The sequence below is a fragment of the Empidonax traillii genome, unplaced genomic scaffold (genome assembly GCF_003031625.1).
Source record: "Empidonax traillii isolate 1590-97213 ecotype Southwest subspecies unplaced genomic scaffold, ASM303162v1 scaffold670:size792703, whole genome shotgun sequence".
Taxonomy (NCBI): Eukaryota; Metazoa; Chordata; class Aves; order Passeriformes; family Tyrannidae; genus Empidonax; species Empidonax traillii.
Window position 1 is genome coordinate 702,747 of NW_020955863.1, and position 15,753 is coordinate 718,499.

At 36.8% G+C, this 15,753-nt stretch overlaps 1 protein-coding gene across 5 annotated transcripts in view; it reads left to right on the top strand.

Annotated features, from left to right (window-relative positions):
• The window catches only part of NBEA (neurobeachin), a 478,282-nt gene that overhangs the window by 424,922 nt on the left and 37,607 nt on the right, over positions 1–15,753 (top strand). For all 5 annotated transcript variants that reach the window (XM_027899474.1, XM_027899469.1, XM_027899470.1 and 2 more), the window contains one exon: positions 6,924–7,091. In XM_027899474.1, the coding sequence (XP_027755275.1) occupies positions 6,924–7,091 (168 nt within the window). The remainder of the gene's footprint in view (positions 1–6,923; positions 7,092–15,753) is intronic.

The following is a 15,753-nucleotide window of genomic DNA, read 5'->3' on the forward strand; positions in this document are numbered from 1 at the left end:
TGAGGAATCCTATTTACATTTTGAAGATGCTTACATAAAGGATCAGTTTCTGTGCAGACATCCCTGAATAACCCAAATCTGTAAAATGTACTTCTGTGTAACTTTTTTTAAAATATTATTTTGCTTAAATGAACATAAATTATTTCAGATACCAGTATTGCCTGGTCTATTGTATGAGGAAAGTCAAGTATTTTGCTTCGATAGTAAGTACATGGAATGGTAAATGAGATGGAGAAATATTGAGTGGAGAGGATCTGTATATGCAATGGCTACAGAGGAGCACAGATGTGAGGGGAGAGAAGAAAAACCCAGCTCACAGGATGAAACGGCTGATGGTCTGTTATTGAGCAGATCTGTAAAGCCAAACTACCTCAGTGTAATTATAAGAAAATATTTTTAAATATACTAAATATAATTTAATAGCAAGATACAATGGGTTTTTGGAGAGACAGACAGCATATAGATATGGAAGGGAAGGAAGCAAGGCAGGCACTGCAGAAACAGGAGAGACAAGTGCAGCTGTTGTCCAGGCAAGGAGCAGCATCAGAGCTTTCCTCTTCTCTGGTGGCTCAAAATGCCTGGAGAACACAAAGTGTTGTGTTATAAAGAGGTTGAAATAGCATATTTTGTAAGTCCAGAACTTCTGACACTTCACAGAGCCCACAGTAACGTTACAATAAAAACCACTGCATCCTACTGGAATCTCTGCGAAAAATACTTTTAACATCAAGTTAGGATGAGCAGAGGGGAAAATGTGCAGCATTCATACTGCATAAAGGTCTGAAAAGATACAGTGCTTGCTCCCAGGAAGAAGTCACTTGGTTTGTAATAATTTTTTTAGTTTATACATAAACTTACTAATACCTGTTTGTGTTTTACAACACCTACAGAGCAGATCTTTGGCCTGTGGAACGCGGATGCATACACTTGCCTGCCAATACACAAACCCCACAAAATATGTATACACTAGATGTATAATAATGCTTGCAAATTACCTAATGGCAATAAAAGTCACTTCACTGAAAACAGTAACGTGAGCAAGTCCTTCCTCAAAACAAAACTCATGAAAAAACACTGACTGGAATGTTGTTATTTGAAAGTGAGGCCTAATAACAGTTGCTCAATCAAGTTCAGTGTGAGACTGAATAAAACTCTGTTTTCTGTACATTTTAATTATAATAGAAACCAAGATGGATGTTAGCTCATTTCTGTTTAACAGTAAGAATCTTCAAAAACCATAAATAATATTACATCATTATATAAGTAATATTTACTATTGCTCTTTTTAAAAAAAATTTTCTTATATTTCGTATTAAAAAGATACTCAGAAAATTAAAACCCCAGAGATGTTTTATAACCAAAATGTTCTTGAAAAATGCTGTTCTTTAGCACCAACCTATTTGGAGGATATTATTATTATCTTTTTATGTATGTTGTTCCTACTGTACCTACAAATTATTTTTTATACAGTAAATTCTCTCATCCTATTCCCTACTGAGCACTGCATATTCTTGAGAAACCAAACGATGTACTGTTGACAGTGAACAGCTCATAAATTTTCAGGAGGCACTTACATGGATGGGGAGCAGCCTGTGCATTAGAGCAAATTAGGGAGAGAATTCTGCAAGTATCGCATGAGTAGCGTTGCAAAAGTACTTGGAGAAACACCAGCAAACGAGGTCAGACCTGACATAAGAAACTTTCTCCTGACTAAAATTAATCCAGGTTATCAAGCACAGATCAAGAGTCTTTTCCCTGAGGGCCCGTGGGACTTTGTAGCATTTTAGTGGCTTGTTCTTGAGTGCACCCTACCTGTTGTTCATGCCCAGTGCCATACCCCACAGGACACCCCAACTGGGGCACCACGAACATCACACAGCACCTGTCGCAGCCTGCAGCTGGAGGCTGTGTGGTGCTAAGGCTCATGAAGAGTCATTCTCCTTCACGTCTCTGGCTCCTCTCTCCATCATCCACTCTGGTCTCTGCCCCAAATCCTGCACCACCCCAGTCTTACACCACACAGCTACTACCCCTTGCTACCACTAATATCCTCAGAGCCTCCTTGACAATAGTTTTTCTGACTCCTGCTTTCGTGTGGAGTTCTGGAATTTATATTTCAAAATAAATAAATTCCCATGCTACAGATTTAATCAAAATTTTCTCAAGAAACTGAGGTTTTTCCCCAGGAACTAAGGACCCCAAAGTTCTTTAAAGAACCATTAGACCTGTAAACATAGTGCAATAAATCTATAGAATTATAGACAAACACATGATATTCAGCTGCTAAAAAGTCACTAATTTAATAAGTTATTAAAGAACTATTAATCCATGTGAAATAGAAGTTCTCCAAACCTGACAGGGTCAGTAAGACCTTCTCTGAAAGGACAAGCTGCTTAGTAAGGGCTTGTCATGCAAGTGGAAAGTGCCTCAGGGAAATATAACATAGGTGTTCAACTCTCCTAACTCTACTAACTTTAAAGGTCAAAAAAAGTGTACCCCCCACCTTGAGCAAGACTGACAAACTGATCTTAATGGACAAGGTACTCAACAATTTTTTTGCCTCAGTCTTCAATCACAACCTCTCTTTCCACACTCTCGAGTGACTGGACTGCAAGATGGGGACTCGGGGAGCAAAGTCTCTCCCTCTGTAAGAGAACATCAGTTTTATGACCACCTGAAGAACCTGAACATACTAAAATTCTATGGCATCTGATGAGTTGCATCCCAGAGTCCTTAAGGAATTGACTGACGTAGTTGCCAAGCCATTCCCCGTGAAATGTCATGGCAGTCAGGTGAAGTCTGTGATGACTGGAAAAATAGAAAATTGCTCCTGTTTTTAAAAAGGGTAGAAAGTAGGACACTGGGAACTAATTACATGTGAGCCTCACTTCTGTGCCTGGAAAGCTCATGGAGCAGATCCTCCTAGAACCCATGCTAAGGCACATGGTGGAAGGGAGGTGATCTGAGACAGCCACCATAGCTTCACCAAGGGCAAGTCTGCCTGACCAACCTAGTGGCCTTTTACAATGGAATTACTACATCAGTGGACATGGTAAGGGCTACAGATGTCATCTGTCTGGATTTGTGTAAGGCCTTTGACATGGTCCCTCACAACATCCTTCTCTCTGAATTGGAGAAAGGTGGATTTGATGGGTGAACTGTTTGGTGGATAAGGAATTGGTTGGACAGTCACATCCAGAGGGTAATGGTCAACAACTCAATGTCCAGATGGACACTGGTGACATGTGGTGGTCTCAGCTGGGACTGATACTGTTTAATATCTTCATCAGTGACATAGGCAGTGGGATTGAATGCACCCTCAGCGAGCTTGCAGATGACACCAAGCTGAGTGGTGCGGCTGACACACCCGAGGGATGGGATATCATCCAGAAGGAAATGAAAAAGCTCGAGAAGTGGGCCCATGGGCCCAAGGTTCAACAAGACCAAGTACAAGGTCCTGCACATGGGTTAGGACAACCCCTGGTATGAATACAGACAGAGAGAAACAAATTGAGAGCAGCCCTGCTGAGAAGGATTTGAGGGTACTGGTGGATGAGATGCTCAACACCTGCAGCTCAGAAGGCCAACTGCTTCCTGGGTTACATCAAAAGAAACATGGCCAGCACGTTGAGGGAGGTGATTTCTACCCCTCTGCTCCCCCCTATGAGACCCCACCTAGAGTGCTGCATCCAGCTCTGGGATCCTCAGGAAAGACATTGACCTGTTAGAGTGGGTCCAGGGAAGGGTCATGAAGACGACTGGAGGTCTGGGGCACCTCTCTTATGAAGATAGTCTAAGGGAGCTGGGGTTAGCTAGGCTGGAGAAGAGAAGGCTCCGACCAGACCTTACTGTGGCCTTTCAGTACTTAAAGAGGCCTATAAGAAAGGTGTGGACAAAATTTTTAGCAGGACTTACAGATAGGACAGGGGATAATGACTTGAAATGAAAAGAGGGTATATTCAGAGGAGATATAAGGAAGAAATTTTTCACAATGAGGATGGTGAAACACTGGAATAAGTTGCCCAGGGATCTACTGAATGCCCCATCCCCAGAAACGTTCAATGTCAGGTGGGACAGGGCTCTGAACAACTTGAATAAGTTGAAGACATCCCTACTTGTTGCAAGGGGATTGGACTAGATGACCTTTTAAGGTCCCTTCCAACCCAAACTGTTCTATTGTTCTATGTCTCTGTGATTCCAGTACCAGAGGATCTTAGATAAGATAACGGAAGAAATATACTCATTCAACTCAAACTTGATTTTTTTTCAGATTTACTCTCCCACCCTTGAATAATCAAAAGCTTTGCCATTTTCCTGAAATGCTCTCGATATTCTAGAAGTAACAATGCTATTTTTGACCAAAGGAAATGCCTAATAATTTTTTTTAGTTACTTCTTAATAAATAAATAATAGGTACCGGTGGAAAGAAACTTTAAATATGTAGAGTTCAGATACTCAAGAGAACAGTTGGGCTGCTCACCCTAAGTTGCTTTGAGGCAGATGCTGGAAAGATAACAGACTTTAAATCCTACATTCTTGAAACATTTTATTACATACAAAAGGAACATTAGAAATTAGTCATTTAAAGGTAAGGAAATGCTTTATTTGTGGTGACTATGGCATACTTAATTTTATCCTTGCATGCTATCATCCTGCACTCTGAAGTAAAAGTCCAATGGAAAGAATTATATGGGATGATGTAGTTGCTGACTGTATCATGTTGTACACACACAATGTAACATAATTAAGGATTTGGCATTTTTTAATTATTTATTTGGAGTCATGGTTTGAAACTGGTATTAGTTTAATTGTATTTAGTATTAAGCAACATTAATGTTTTTTTAATAATATTACTCACAATATGCATGTGATGACCTCTGATTTTGAAATAGAAACAACGAAACTTTATATGGTTGTCTGCAACATTTCTTTAAAGCTTTTTACAGTATGTTGAACTTAAGACCTTGAAAACTGAACCACATGTCAGCTTTTAAGCCTGAGCTTTCCCATCCGTTTTCCTCAGTAATAATAGTCCCCGATTTTGACAGAAAAGGGTCCAGGTTTTCACCAGAGCACAGAGAATTCCTATTCCACGATGATCCTTACAGGGAAAATGTCTGAGGAACGATTGTATGTGATATGCATCAAGCCAGCCCCACGTGGTTTGCCCTATCTGAGGTTATTCCTGGGGGGGGTGGATGTGTGCAGGGGGCTGCTGCCAGTAAGCAGTGAGTGGCAGGGTGCTACAGTGCCTGATGATTATTTCTGAAGCATCCTTCTTTTGATGTAAATGAACAAAATGAATAATCTTTTCCCAACGTTTATCTCCGTGGAGAATCTGAACTTTCCTGGGGCAGATAAGAAACTGTCGTAGCTGGCTAGTGTTTGTGCTGAGTAGTGGCACTGTGATAAAAACAATGGAGGAATTAGGATTTCTCAGGGGAAGAAAAAAAGAAAACCACAGTCTTTGAGAATGAAAAGTATTAGGTAATGTAATATACAGGGTTACTGTCAGCTCTGCCTGTATGCAGTGAGTAGGAGTAAGCTTGACATAGATGTTTATATAATAAATTGTACTAAGACTGGTATTTTTTCTGCAGAGCAAATCAGGATCTTTTTCAGTGGTGCTCAGTGACAAGACAAGGCAATGGGCACAAACTGAAACAGTAGGTTCCCTCTGAACATCAGGAAACATATTTTTATGTGTGAGGATGATGGAGCATTAGCACAGGGAGATTGTGGAGTTTCCATCCTTGGAGATATTAAGAAGACATCTGGGTACAATCCTGAGCAGCCTGCTCTAGGTGGCCCTGCTGGAGCAGAGGGTTTGGACCAGGTTATTTCCAGAGATCTCTTCCAAACTAAGCCATTCTGTGATTCTGTATTTTCTTTCATTATTTTCTAATAAACTAATGAAAAATTGGTTCCCAAATTTGAGAACTGAACTTGTTCTGATCAAAGGGAACTAGGCATATGACACTGTTCAAAATCAATACTGTGATGGAGTTTGGGCAAGGACATGTATAAAAACTCGGTCAATTAACTATAAGTCTTTTTCTAAATACCTGTTCCTGTTTATCGCAGTTCCTGTTTGAAGGTAGCATTAGGAACAAAGGAATGGGTGTGCCAGAATGCTATCTTAAATACACTATGAGTCTTTTTAGGAGAATAATTTGTGTATCAAGGTACAGAGTCATGGAAAACTAGAACAGGTAGTCTGTTAGAGGGGTAAGGAGAAACTGTGTAATACCTTCAGCTTTCTAAAGCTCCAGTTCAGGCAATAATATCTACTAAGGATGCCAGTCAGGTCTGATAAAGGCATATTGATTGGATCAGGCTCAACAGTAATACTTTCATAATTTCCTCTGTCTAGAATTAATCTCTTTCCACATGCTGAGAAAAGGAATAAGCAATCCTTGAACCCATTTTTAAACTATCTAGTCATGGCCTGAGTTTTCTCCAGTGAACCAACCTAATATCAAAAAATAGCGGGAAAATTGTGATTTCTCCTTTGAGAAATCAATTACAAGGTGCACGTGGAGTTCAGAACTTCATTTTGCTGATACAGCCTTTTAATCCTCAAATTTTCATTTTAGATTTAAGGCTAATTAGAACTAGTTAGAAAATGAGTTAGAAGATTGTTTTTTGAATGTTTTTCCCACTTCCATCAGGTTATTTTGAAAAATTATGTAACTTACTTGACAAGCCCAAAAATTTATAATTGAAACCCTTGCAGTTAAGAGAAACCCAGTAGCTAGGAAGAAACATGATATAAGATGAAGGAAAATCCTTCTCTCAATATATCAGGTTACAATTTTTAATGTTTGAAGGATTTCAAGTGTATAAAATAGGCCTGAACAGAAAATTGAATAATACCCATTATGTTTTCTCTGTTTCTTCCTAACCCTGAATTTTTCTTGCAGGCCCTGGAAAGTGAGTTTGTATCATGTCAACTTCATCAGTGGATTGACCTTATATTTGGCTACAAGCAACGAGGACCAGAAGCAGTGCGTGCACTCAACGTTTTCCACTACCTAACATATGAAGGCTCTGTGAACTTGGACAGTATCACTGATCCTGTCCTCAGGGAGGTAGGTGTTTACTGCCGTTTTATTCTAAAAACTGCTGTCATCTCACAAGAAATGGTACTTTTCCCATCTTTCACTGCTGGAGAAAATCGGTGTATGTGACTTGATTCAAAATTTAGGCCCCAGGTAACTTCAGAAGCAAGTTTGAATAAACTAGCAATTAGATGTCCCTAATATATTTAATAGTCAGTTATGATGTGGGAAATTATGATGCAATGTATATTCTGTTATATATAGTCTGCTACTTTTTATCATTTACTTTTATTAAGTTCATTTAGTAGAACTGAAAAACTGAAAGAAAAAGTGCATATTGTCATAGAGGAAAAAAAGAAATCTAACCTTTTCACTCAGGTAATGTTGGTGATTCTGAGAAAAAATATATTTGCTAGAGTTACAGCAGCAAATATTCAGATTAGTTTTGTTTTAATTGTATAAAGTATAATCAAACTGTTGCCTAAATAGAAAATGTTTGCTATTTGATATGCGTACAAGTATTTATGTTTGCATATATGTATGCATAAAATATATGTGTATATATAGATATATAAGAATTTTAAATTAATCAGTAATTTTTTAAAAAAATTGCTGCAGATATCCAGATACATGTTTCCTCTCAGTGGCTGTATTTGTTTTTAGTAAGACTATTAATTTGAATGATGATTTTCTAATAGCATCCATTTGTTGGCTAAAACAATTGAAATTTGGTGAAAAGTGTGAAGAAGCAACAGCTGCTAGATGAGTACCGCTGTGATGAAGCTCTACACACAGTCTTCCATTCCCCCAGATAGCTGCCATCTGCTGTATGCAAAACAGTAATAATTTATACATTGTCAGGCAATGAGGTTTTGTTTGTTTGTTTGTTTGTTTTCCAGTCTTGGAGACAGAAATCTAGAGATTTCAGAGAGAACTAGATTCTAGAAACCATTCATATTCAGCTAACTATTGGGTTTTGTCATGCTGGGTTTTAGCAGTGTGTTGCTTCATCCTGTTGCATTGGATGCTTTTTTTAGGAGCGGAAATAAAAAGCCATTCAGAACCCTGTCTTCCTAGAGCTGGATTTTCACTCCATGCACTGCAAAGTTTAGATTTTCTAAGCAATTAATATTTGCTTAGTTTTAAGAATGACTAGAGTTGCTTTGATTCCCCTTGCCTCAAATATTTAATGTTGATATCTACTTGATAGTTTTCTGGATTTAAAACTTTGAGCATGAAAAGAGTCATGCTCTTCCAGAGATACAAAGAAGCAATAGTTTTTAAAGTATAAAACAGGTGTCAAGCACCATGAACACAAGGGATTTTCATGGCTTAAGGTCCTGATTTACATGGGCAGACTCCTGTGTCTTGACTTTAAAGGCTGTCTTCCACAGGGCAGCTTGTGGGATTGAGGTCTATTTGTTTGTATGTTCACCTTATTTAACATCTTATAACATGATGAGACTCTTCAGCTCTCCTGTGACTCTACTTACATACATAGCTTGTAATCAAAAATTTAAAAAAAGTAATGGAGATATTTTTGTTCACTCACTTGAACATCTAACCCATGCCCTTTCAGTCAATAATGTATAAACCTCTTCCTGGGCTACTAAACTTTATCCTCATTGCCACAAGTTGGATTTGTAAATTCGTGGTTAGCAATGAGAAGGCAACAAGTCTAGGAAAAATGAATCCTTCTAATCTTTGTTATATATAGATAAAAAGTTGTATGCATCCATTTAAAAATAGTGTGCTTTTTCCTGCAAGAGATCTCGGGCATTGTTGATTTGTGCTTTGTCATAAGAAGATTTAAGAAATACTTTTTATTCATTTCTAATCAGAATTAACAGTACATGTGTAATTATAGACAGATTTAGACCTGCCTTCTATTTTCCTGGGCTCTATTTATAAAACTATCAGAGGTTCTCAGACCAATAATAAAGCATTTGACATCTTCATGATCTAGTGGACCATATATTTGGATGTCATGTTTCTGTTACAAGTATATATGTTGTTTTGTTGGCTTTTTCGTTGTTTTTTGATATGCATTTGTTATTGTTTTACTTTATTTTGGCTTTTTGTAGATATTCCAGAAAATAAATTAAAAACAAAAAGATATTTTAAAAACCTCTAAAGACCCCTTATAAGTGCAGCAATGTAAGGATAGGAATACTAGCACCCTTAAAAATAGTGATAACAATTGTTTATCGTATTTTACAGTGGCAGGTGGTGGTGTCTGGCATCTTAATTTAGAAACATTGCAATTTAGCATTAATTGCACTCCACGGTTGTCCAGGAAAATGCATGTCTCAGTATCCAAATGCTCTTGATGTTTATTTTGTGAACAAACTGAAATATTTTGGTTCTGTCTCACAGAAGATGGCAATGTTCTCAATAAATGTGCAGATCAATACAACCTTATTGTCAGCAGCCGTTATCAGGCCAGTGGGCTCGAGCATGGCAGTAACCTCTTCAAACTGTGGCCGTAACTAATTTCATATTGAGCTGAGTCCCAGCAGAATCTATCCAGTGAAATAAGTCTCCAAATTAAAAAAAAAAACAACCTCCCATTTATGTCTGAGCTGATTGAAAGACATAATTTAAACAGGCAGAGCCCCATGACCTGTTTATGCTATACCTTGACCTTTTCATTTTCACCCTTTGCTTGAGCATCTCACTTAACCACTAAGGAATATGCTCATAGAGTTCTGTGAAAATTGTTAAAGAAGTCACTTTAGTAACCATCTAACTAGGAAAAAAATATTCAGTAGTGGGACAACTTATCCCTGCCATTCCTTGCCTCTTTCTCACATGCATTGGAAACCCTCCAAGAACTCTCTACTGTTTAACATTGGAAAAATGGCCATCCTGTGCTTTTGTTCTCTTTCGACCTATTTAGCAGAAGACTTTCCATCTGAGTTGCTTTCTTCTTTTTACATTTTGAAAATTCCCAATGGTTGAAACCAGAATACTGGATAGCATAAAGTTTTAGATTACTGCAGTCTATGAAACCACATACATCTGCTCCTGTAATAACTCTTTGGCAACTTAAAGGCTGCACTGGATGGGTAAAATAAACTGATTTCATTTTGTCATACTGATTTTGATTTTTCAAAAACCTTTGTAATTTTCTGATACCACAAAAAATACTTGATCATAATTTATCTCAAGTAGTGATGACAGCAACATGAAAGTCCTGATTTACATGCTCCACAGAATGTATAAAATTGAATTGTATAGGTTTCATCTTTTATGATTAGAAATGTGGAAGTTCTCCAGTTCTATCTGTTGTAATGACTTCTCTTAGCCTGCCTATTGCAAAATGGTTTTCATATTGTAATGAAGAGGGGGAAAAAAAGTGTAACAAACATTTTCCAGGCCCAAGATTATATTTTTTTTTTATTTCAACCTATTTTATTCTATTGCTAAGTTTTTTTCCTTTTAAAAGTAAAAGGAGTGAGGTGAAGGCTTGAAGAACAGCTTAAGGATATGGATTCATTCTTATTTGATAGGTGGAATAATGGATGCAGCACTAACCACAGCAATTACAGCGTTAAAATGTCAAGAAATTAGAGGTCAGAATAACAGATAATTTTCTTCCTTTTGTCAGATTAAAAATTGACACTGTTTGACAGCACAGGATTTCTAGCTGAGAAAATTATGACAGCTTAACTCATCTTGTACTTGTAAGGCAGTAATTGATAATGAACTTTACCATGACAGTCTTCTCCTGTGGAGAAACATGACAGAACATCCCTGGTACAAAGTCTGTATCTCTTTTTAATATGTAAACAGTAGTTATATTGGACATTAGATGTTATTTGGAATTGTCTTTACTGTTAGTTTACATCATAATCCAAATCCTTTCCTCTGGACAGACTTGGCTGACTTCAGGGGATTGATGCTGAGAATGCTAATGTATAAAGAATAACATAGGACATGTGGTTTATTTGTGATGCTCCAGTGCTACTGGTCCACTTCTTTGGTAAAATACAGTTCCTCCCCTGGTTTCTCCCAGAATGTCTATAGATTTTAGGAGCCTCATTTTTTCTCCAAACACCTGGAAATCTAGGCATTCAAAAATCCTAAAGGTGTGTTTTTTTCAAGTTAGAACCCTGTATGACGCAAAGTGTTGTGGCTGAAAGGGAAAAAAAAGCCATTCTGGTCATTAAAAAATGAAACAGATGAGGTAAAATTATTTTTGCTTATTACTACCTTAATATACTACCATGTAGATTAAACACAAAATAATTAAGTGAGCAGTTTCATGCATAAAAGGCTAATCATGTGTAGTACTGAAAGCACATCTAGCTGAAGAAAAATACTATTTGAGGTTTTCTGATTAGTTTTATTCAGGGATTTGTTTGCTGGTTTTTTTTTGTTTTTAATCATAGCCAGACCTCTGTGTATTGCCTTTTTAGACTTTCACCTAGTTTACAATTAGAAATATTTTGAAAAATCATTTCAGCTTTTGGTCTGCCCCAGACTTCAGACTAACTTGGTGTCATCCTTGTGTTGAGTTGCAAATCCAGCTTAGCAGTGCAGTACAGTGACTTCCCTGTGGCTGCTGCATCTTCACCAAATGCTTGTATCCCCCCAGTCTGGCAGGAATTGCATGTATGTCGGAAAGCAAGGCAGTGTGAAGCTAGTGGGCTCAGATATTTTTCTGAGCAGCGACCTGTCAAAATACCTGAGCATACTCGCAACTCACACAGCAAATTGAAAAATGATTAAAATTGCTAGCGTTTGACAGCCAGTTGCTGTGCCCATAAACTAATCCTAGTAGGACAGTTTTTCTGGCAGCCAGCAGAACATATGGCCAATGCAATATTTATTTCTTTGGTGGTGACTTGATATTTAGCATATTTAAATAATTTGAAAAGTCATAATGATGCAGTAGATGCAGTGCTTTTCAGCTATCCTCATTTCTGGGTTATATTTTTCCTCTTATATTTCCTTCTGTTATCTCTTTCTTTGATCTGACAGGAATAACAAAGCATCCCTCTGGATCTGCTGTAGTGAAATATGCCCACAGGAAGCAGAGTAGATCACATCAGTTTTCACTTCTTTTTTTTTTTCCTTTCTTTTTTTTCCCCCCTCCTTGCTGAAACACTTTTTGCTACTACAGAGGGCTGACATGATAGGGCTGTCAAGACTCAGCAAGATAGATATATCTTTAACAAAGGGAACTGGAATACTAGCCTTTCCCTGGTGACTGAACCTGGCAAATTTACGAGGAAAAAATTAACACGCCATTCTAATAGCACTATATAACACTTTCAATGTAGCACCAGCCCTTGCCACCATGTGCTCGTTCTTTCTTTCGCTCATAGTTATTCTTATTTATTCTGATTTCATTTTTAATTTGTTAAGATCTTTTTCTTCTAGGAACCGTTTCTTTGATGTGACAAGAATATCAAAACCACCCCTATGGATCTGCTTGATTGAATTGTACCCACAGCACTGGCCACTTACATGTTCACTTGTACTTAATTGCCTCCATACAAGGGATGGTCTTTCCTTCCATTCTAGAAGCAGTCCTGCTTAGGCATGAATATGGATAGTGGTGAAATTAGTATGAAGCTGCATAGAGACCAAATGTGTACTTTTTTCAAAGTTAATTGAAGGAATTCGAGTAAAAGCCATCGTTAAAGTAGAAATTATTTTCCTATATGCCAAAGGCTGTGTTCTTCTCTAAGAAATGTGTACTTACATTCTGTTGATTTTTGTCAAGAAATCTACATCTCCTTCATTCCCCAAAACTGTTCTTCCCAGACATACAGAACAAGGATTTTTTTTTCCAAATTTGTACTGATTTGGGGGGGGGGGGGGGGGGGGGGGGAAGAGACTCGGTTATTCTATTTTTGGTCTGTCATTGTGTTTTGTATGCATTAAGGATTATCAACAGAAAACCAATGGAATTTTTATGTTTCACTCTTGGAACAGCTACAGATATAACAGTGAGTTTCAGGCTCAGTATCCTCTTCACTAAATGGGAAAGGAAGAATTTTTTCTTACTGTCACTTTGTTATGATAGTTCTCTTTAGATAAAGAAGAAAAACACAGGGATTTTTTGAGGGTAAGATATTTATATTTGTAGGTAAAGATTCCTGCGAAAGACACTGAATACAGGAAAAGACACCGTAAATTAGAATATTCAATAAGGAATATATAAATTGCATGAAGTCAGTTACCATACAGTAATTTCCCAATGTACAGGCTTTTATTTGGATTTTAATGTGTGCACTTTTATCTGTTTGTTGTTCAGAGAGAAGGGCTTTCAGGAGGTGCTTATTTCAGAATAACTTATACATTTTAGTAATATATGCAATTTAACTATGAAATAACTTTTTGGGAACACCTACCCTAAGTAACACAAGCCATTTATAACAAAGAATGAGAAATCATGATCTGATCTATAGGACTCCAATCTAAAAATATCCTTCTACCATTGCTTAAAGTAATTATCCATAGTTAGATTAATGATTTATCACAATATCTCCAGCTAATGAATGTATTCGAGATGGTCATTTAGTCAGTGTTTTAGAGAATCTGTGATGTTCTGAGTCCATGACCATTCCTTGATCATGCTATTGTATGTTTATGGGAATTAAAAATCTTTTCATAATCAAGAAAAGACACAATTCCTGAAAGAAAAAAAATTGTGGCATACAGGTAGGGGTTTTGTCCAAAATGGTGTATTAGAAGGTTTGGGATTTGATTATTATTTATTGTACTTGCAATTAAAAAGTTCAGCATCCGGATAGAGCTAAGCACTGCCACTCAGTACACATCACCAACTTTACACCAAGCATTCAAACTGAAGAACTGATGATAACTTATTTAGCTCATGAGACTTCAGTCAACATATTTGCTGTTTCAGATCATTCATTCATCAAAGGAATACTAGGGTGAGTTTGTAAATAATCCATAGCCCTGAAAAATATATCCTAATACTTCAACCCACTTAAAGTATTATTTGGAATAAATTGTTCGGCCCATTCTCATCTACATTAGAATTTTCATATGCATTTTACATCCCGGGGTCTTACCCAAACTGAGTTTAATGTTTTGCCTATATGAAAGAAACAACTGCAATTGCTCTCTTTTATTGCAGAAATATATAAAAGAAATATATATAGGTCTTGTACATGAAAATTTCTTCTTTATTATCTGGGGGTTTTTGTTTTTCTCCATATGGATGACATGTAACAATTATTGATTTTTAAAATTAGCAATGAGCATTTTCACATACACTGGAAGTAATTTATGCAAAGGGAGAGGTGGGGTGAAAATTGCTGCAGCTGATTGTAGCAGAAATAGCTGGAAGGGGCTTCTTTTTTCCTATTAGCACAGATTTCAGTTATATTATGCTGTCACTACCTCAGCATAAATTAACTATTATTCAAAACATTTCCCACACAGTAGTTTATTGGAACAGATATTACTAAGTATCTAGTCATTCACTTAGAAAGATGCAAAGCTGAGCTTTCTAAATGTTTTAAACATATTGATAATGTGCCTCTTTAATGACATTTTGAAGCCTGTGTACAGCATATCTATATTATTGTTTTCAATTTATGTCAAGAAACAGGTGAAGTTTTGAAGAATGCATTCTGGGAAATAATCCAAATGAAATTATTTCTTTATAACCTAAACCCTGCAAATAACTGAGAACATTTATTTTAAATGTAACTGTATCACCTTGTTCCAAAACTGAAATTCTAATATACACTGAAACCTGATGAATACTCTATGCGACATCTTTCAGTGTGTATGTTTTACCTACTTCCCTGTCAGTCCTTTTTCAGCTGTAAGTTTTGAAGGTCTGCCTGTTCTCTGAAATAGATCTTGTGTCCTGCAGTGTATAAATTGAAAGTTGGCAGACGGTTGTATCCTCATCATAATCACAATTTGTAGTAAAGAATGTGTGCTTTCAAAATCTCAGTGCACCTTCTTGAAGTAGGAACAAGGCAAATGATTTGTGATAGAAAGATCAGGCTGAAAGCAGAAAGATAAGCCAGCATTTACCGTTTTTCAGATGAAAAAAAGAAAACCACTAATGTTATATTGGCACATTCTTTACTTAATTTTATTTCATTTACAAGGAAAGGTTTTACTCAAGGGTTTTGCCATTTTTTTTTGTCAAACCAGAAGTAGAACATAAAGTCACATTTTTAATTTTGTATAATTTTATATTTATAAAAGAAGAACAAAAGGCACGTACCAGATACTTTGGTTTACTGAGCTTGTTCTGCTTTCCAAGCATTAAAAATGTCTTCAGTCATCGTGTTTTATTTCAATAATAAACCAGACCAAAAAACATCACAGCTAAAATGCAGACTTTAGTGATTAAGTACCCTTTCCTCTTTTATTACTGCCAAGCTTTCAGAAGACCTGTTCTGCAGTTTGCCTCGCTGTTTACCTCATTTTCTTTTGTTTTTTCCTACAGGGGAAGTTCTTAATTGTAAAAATAAGTAGAAATAAATGTGATGTGTATGTTCTGCACAATGGCTTTCTGAAACATGTGCAAGTTATTCTACTGGCAGCAAAGGTTGCTCATTATCTGAGCTATTAATAACATTTATTTTCCACAGCAGTTAGATTCTCTAGACTAAATCCCATACTTTCATTTATTTATTTCTACATCAAAAGATGTCAGTGTCCCAGTAGTTTAAAAGACTACCTGCTT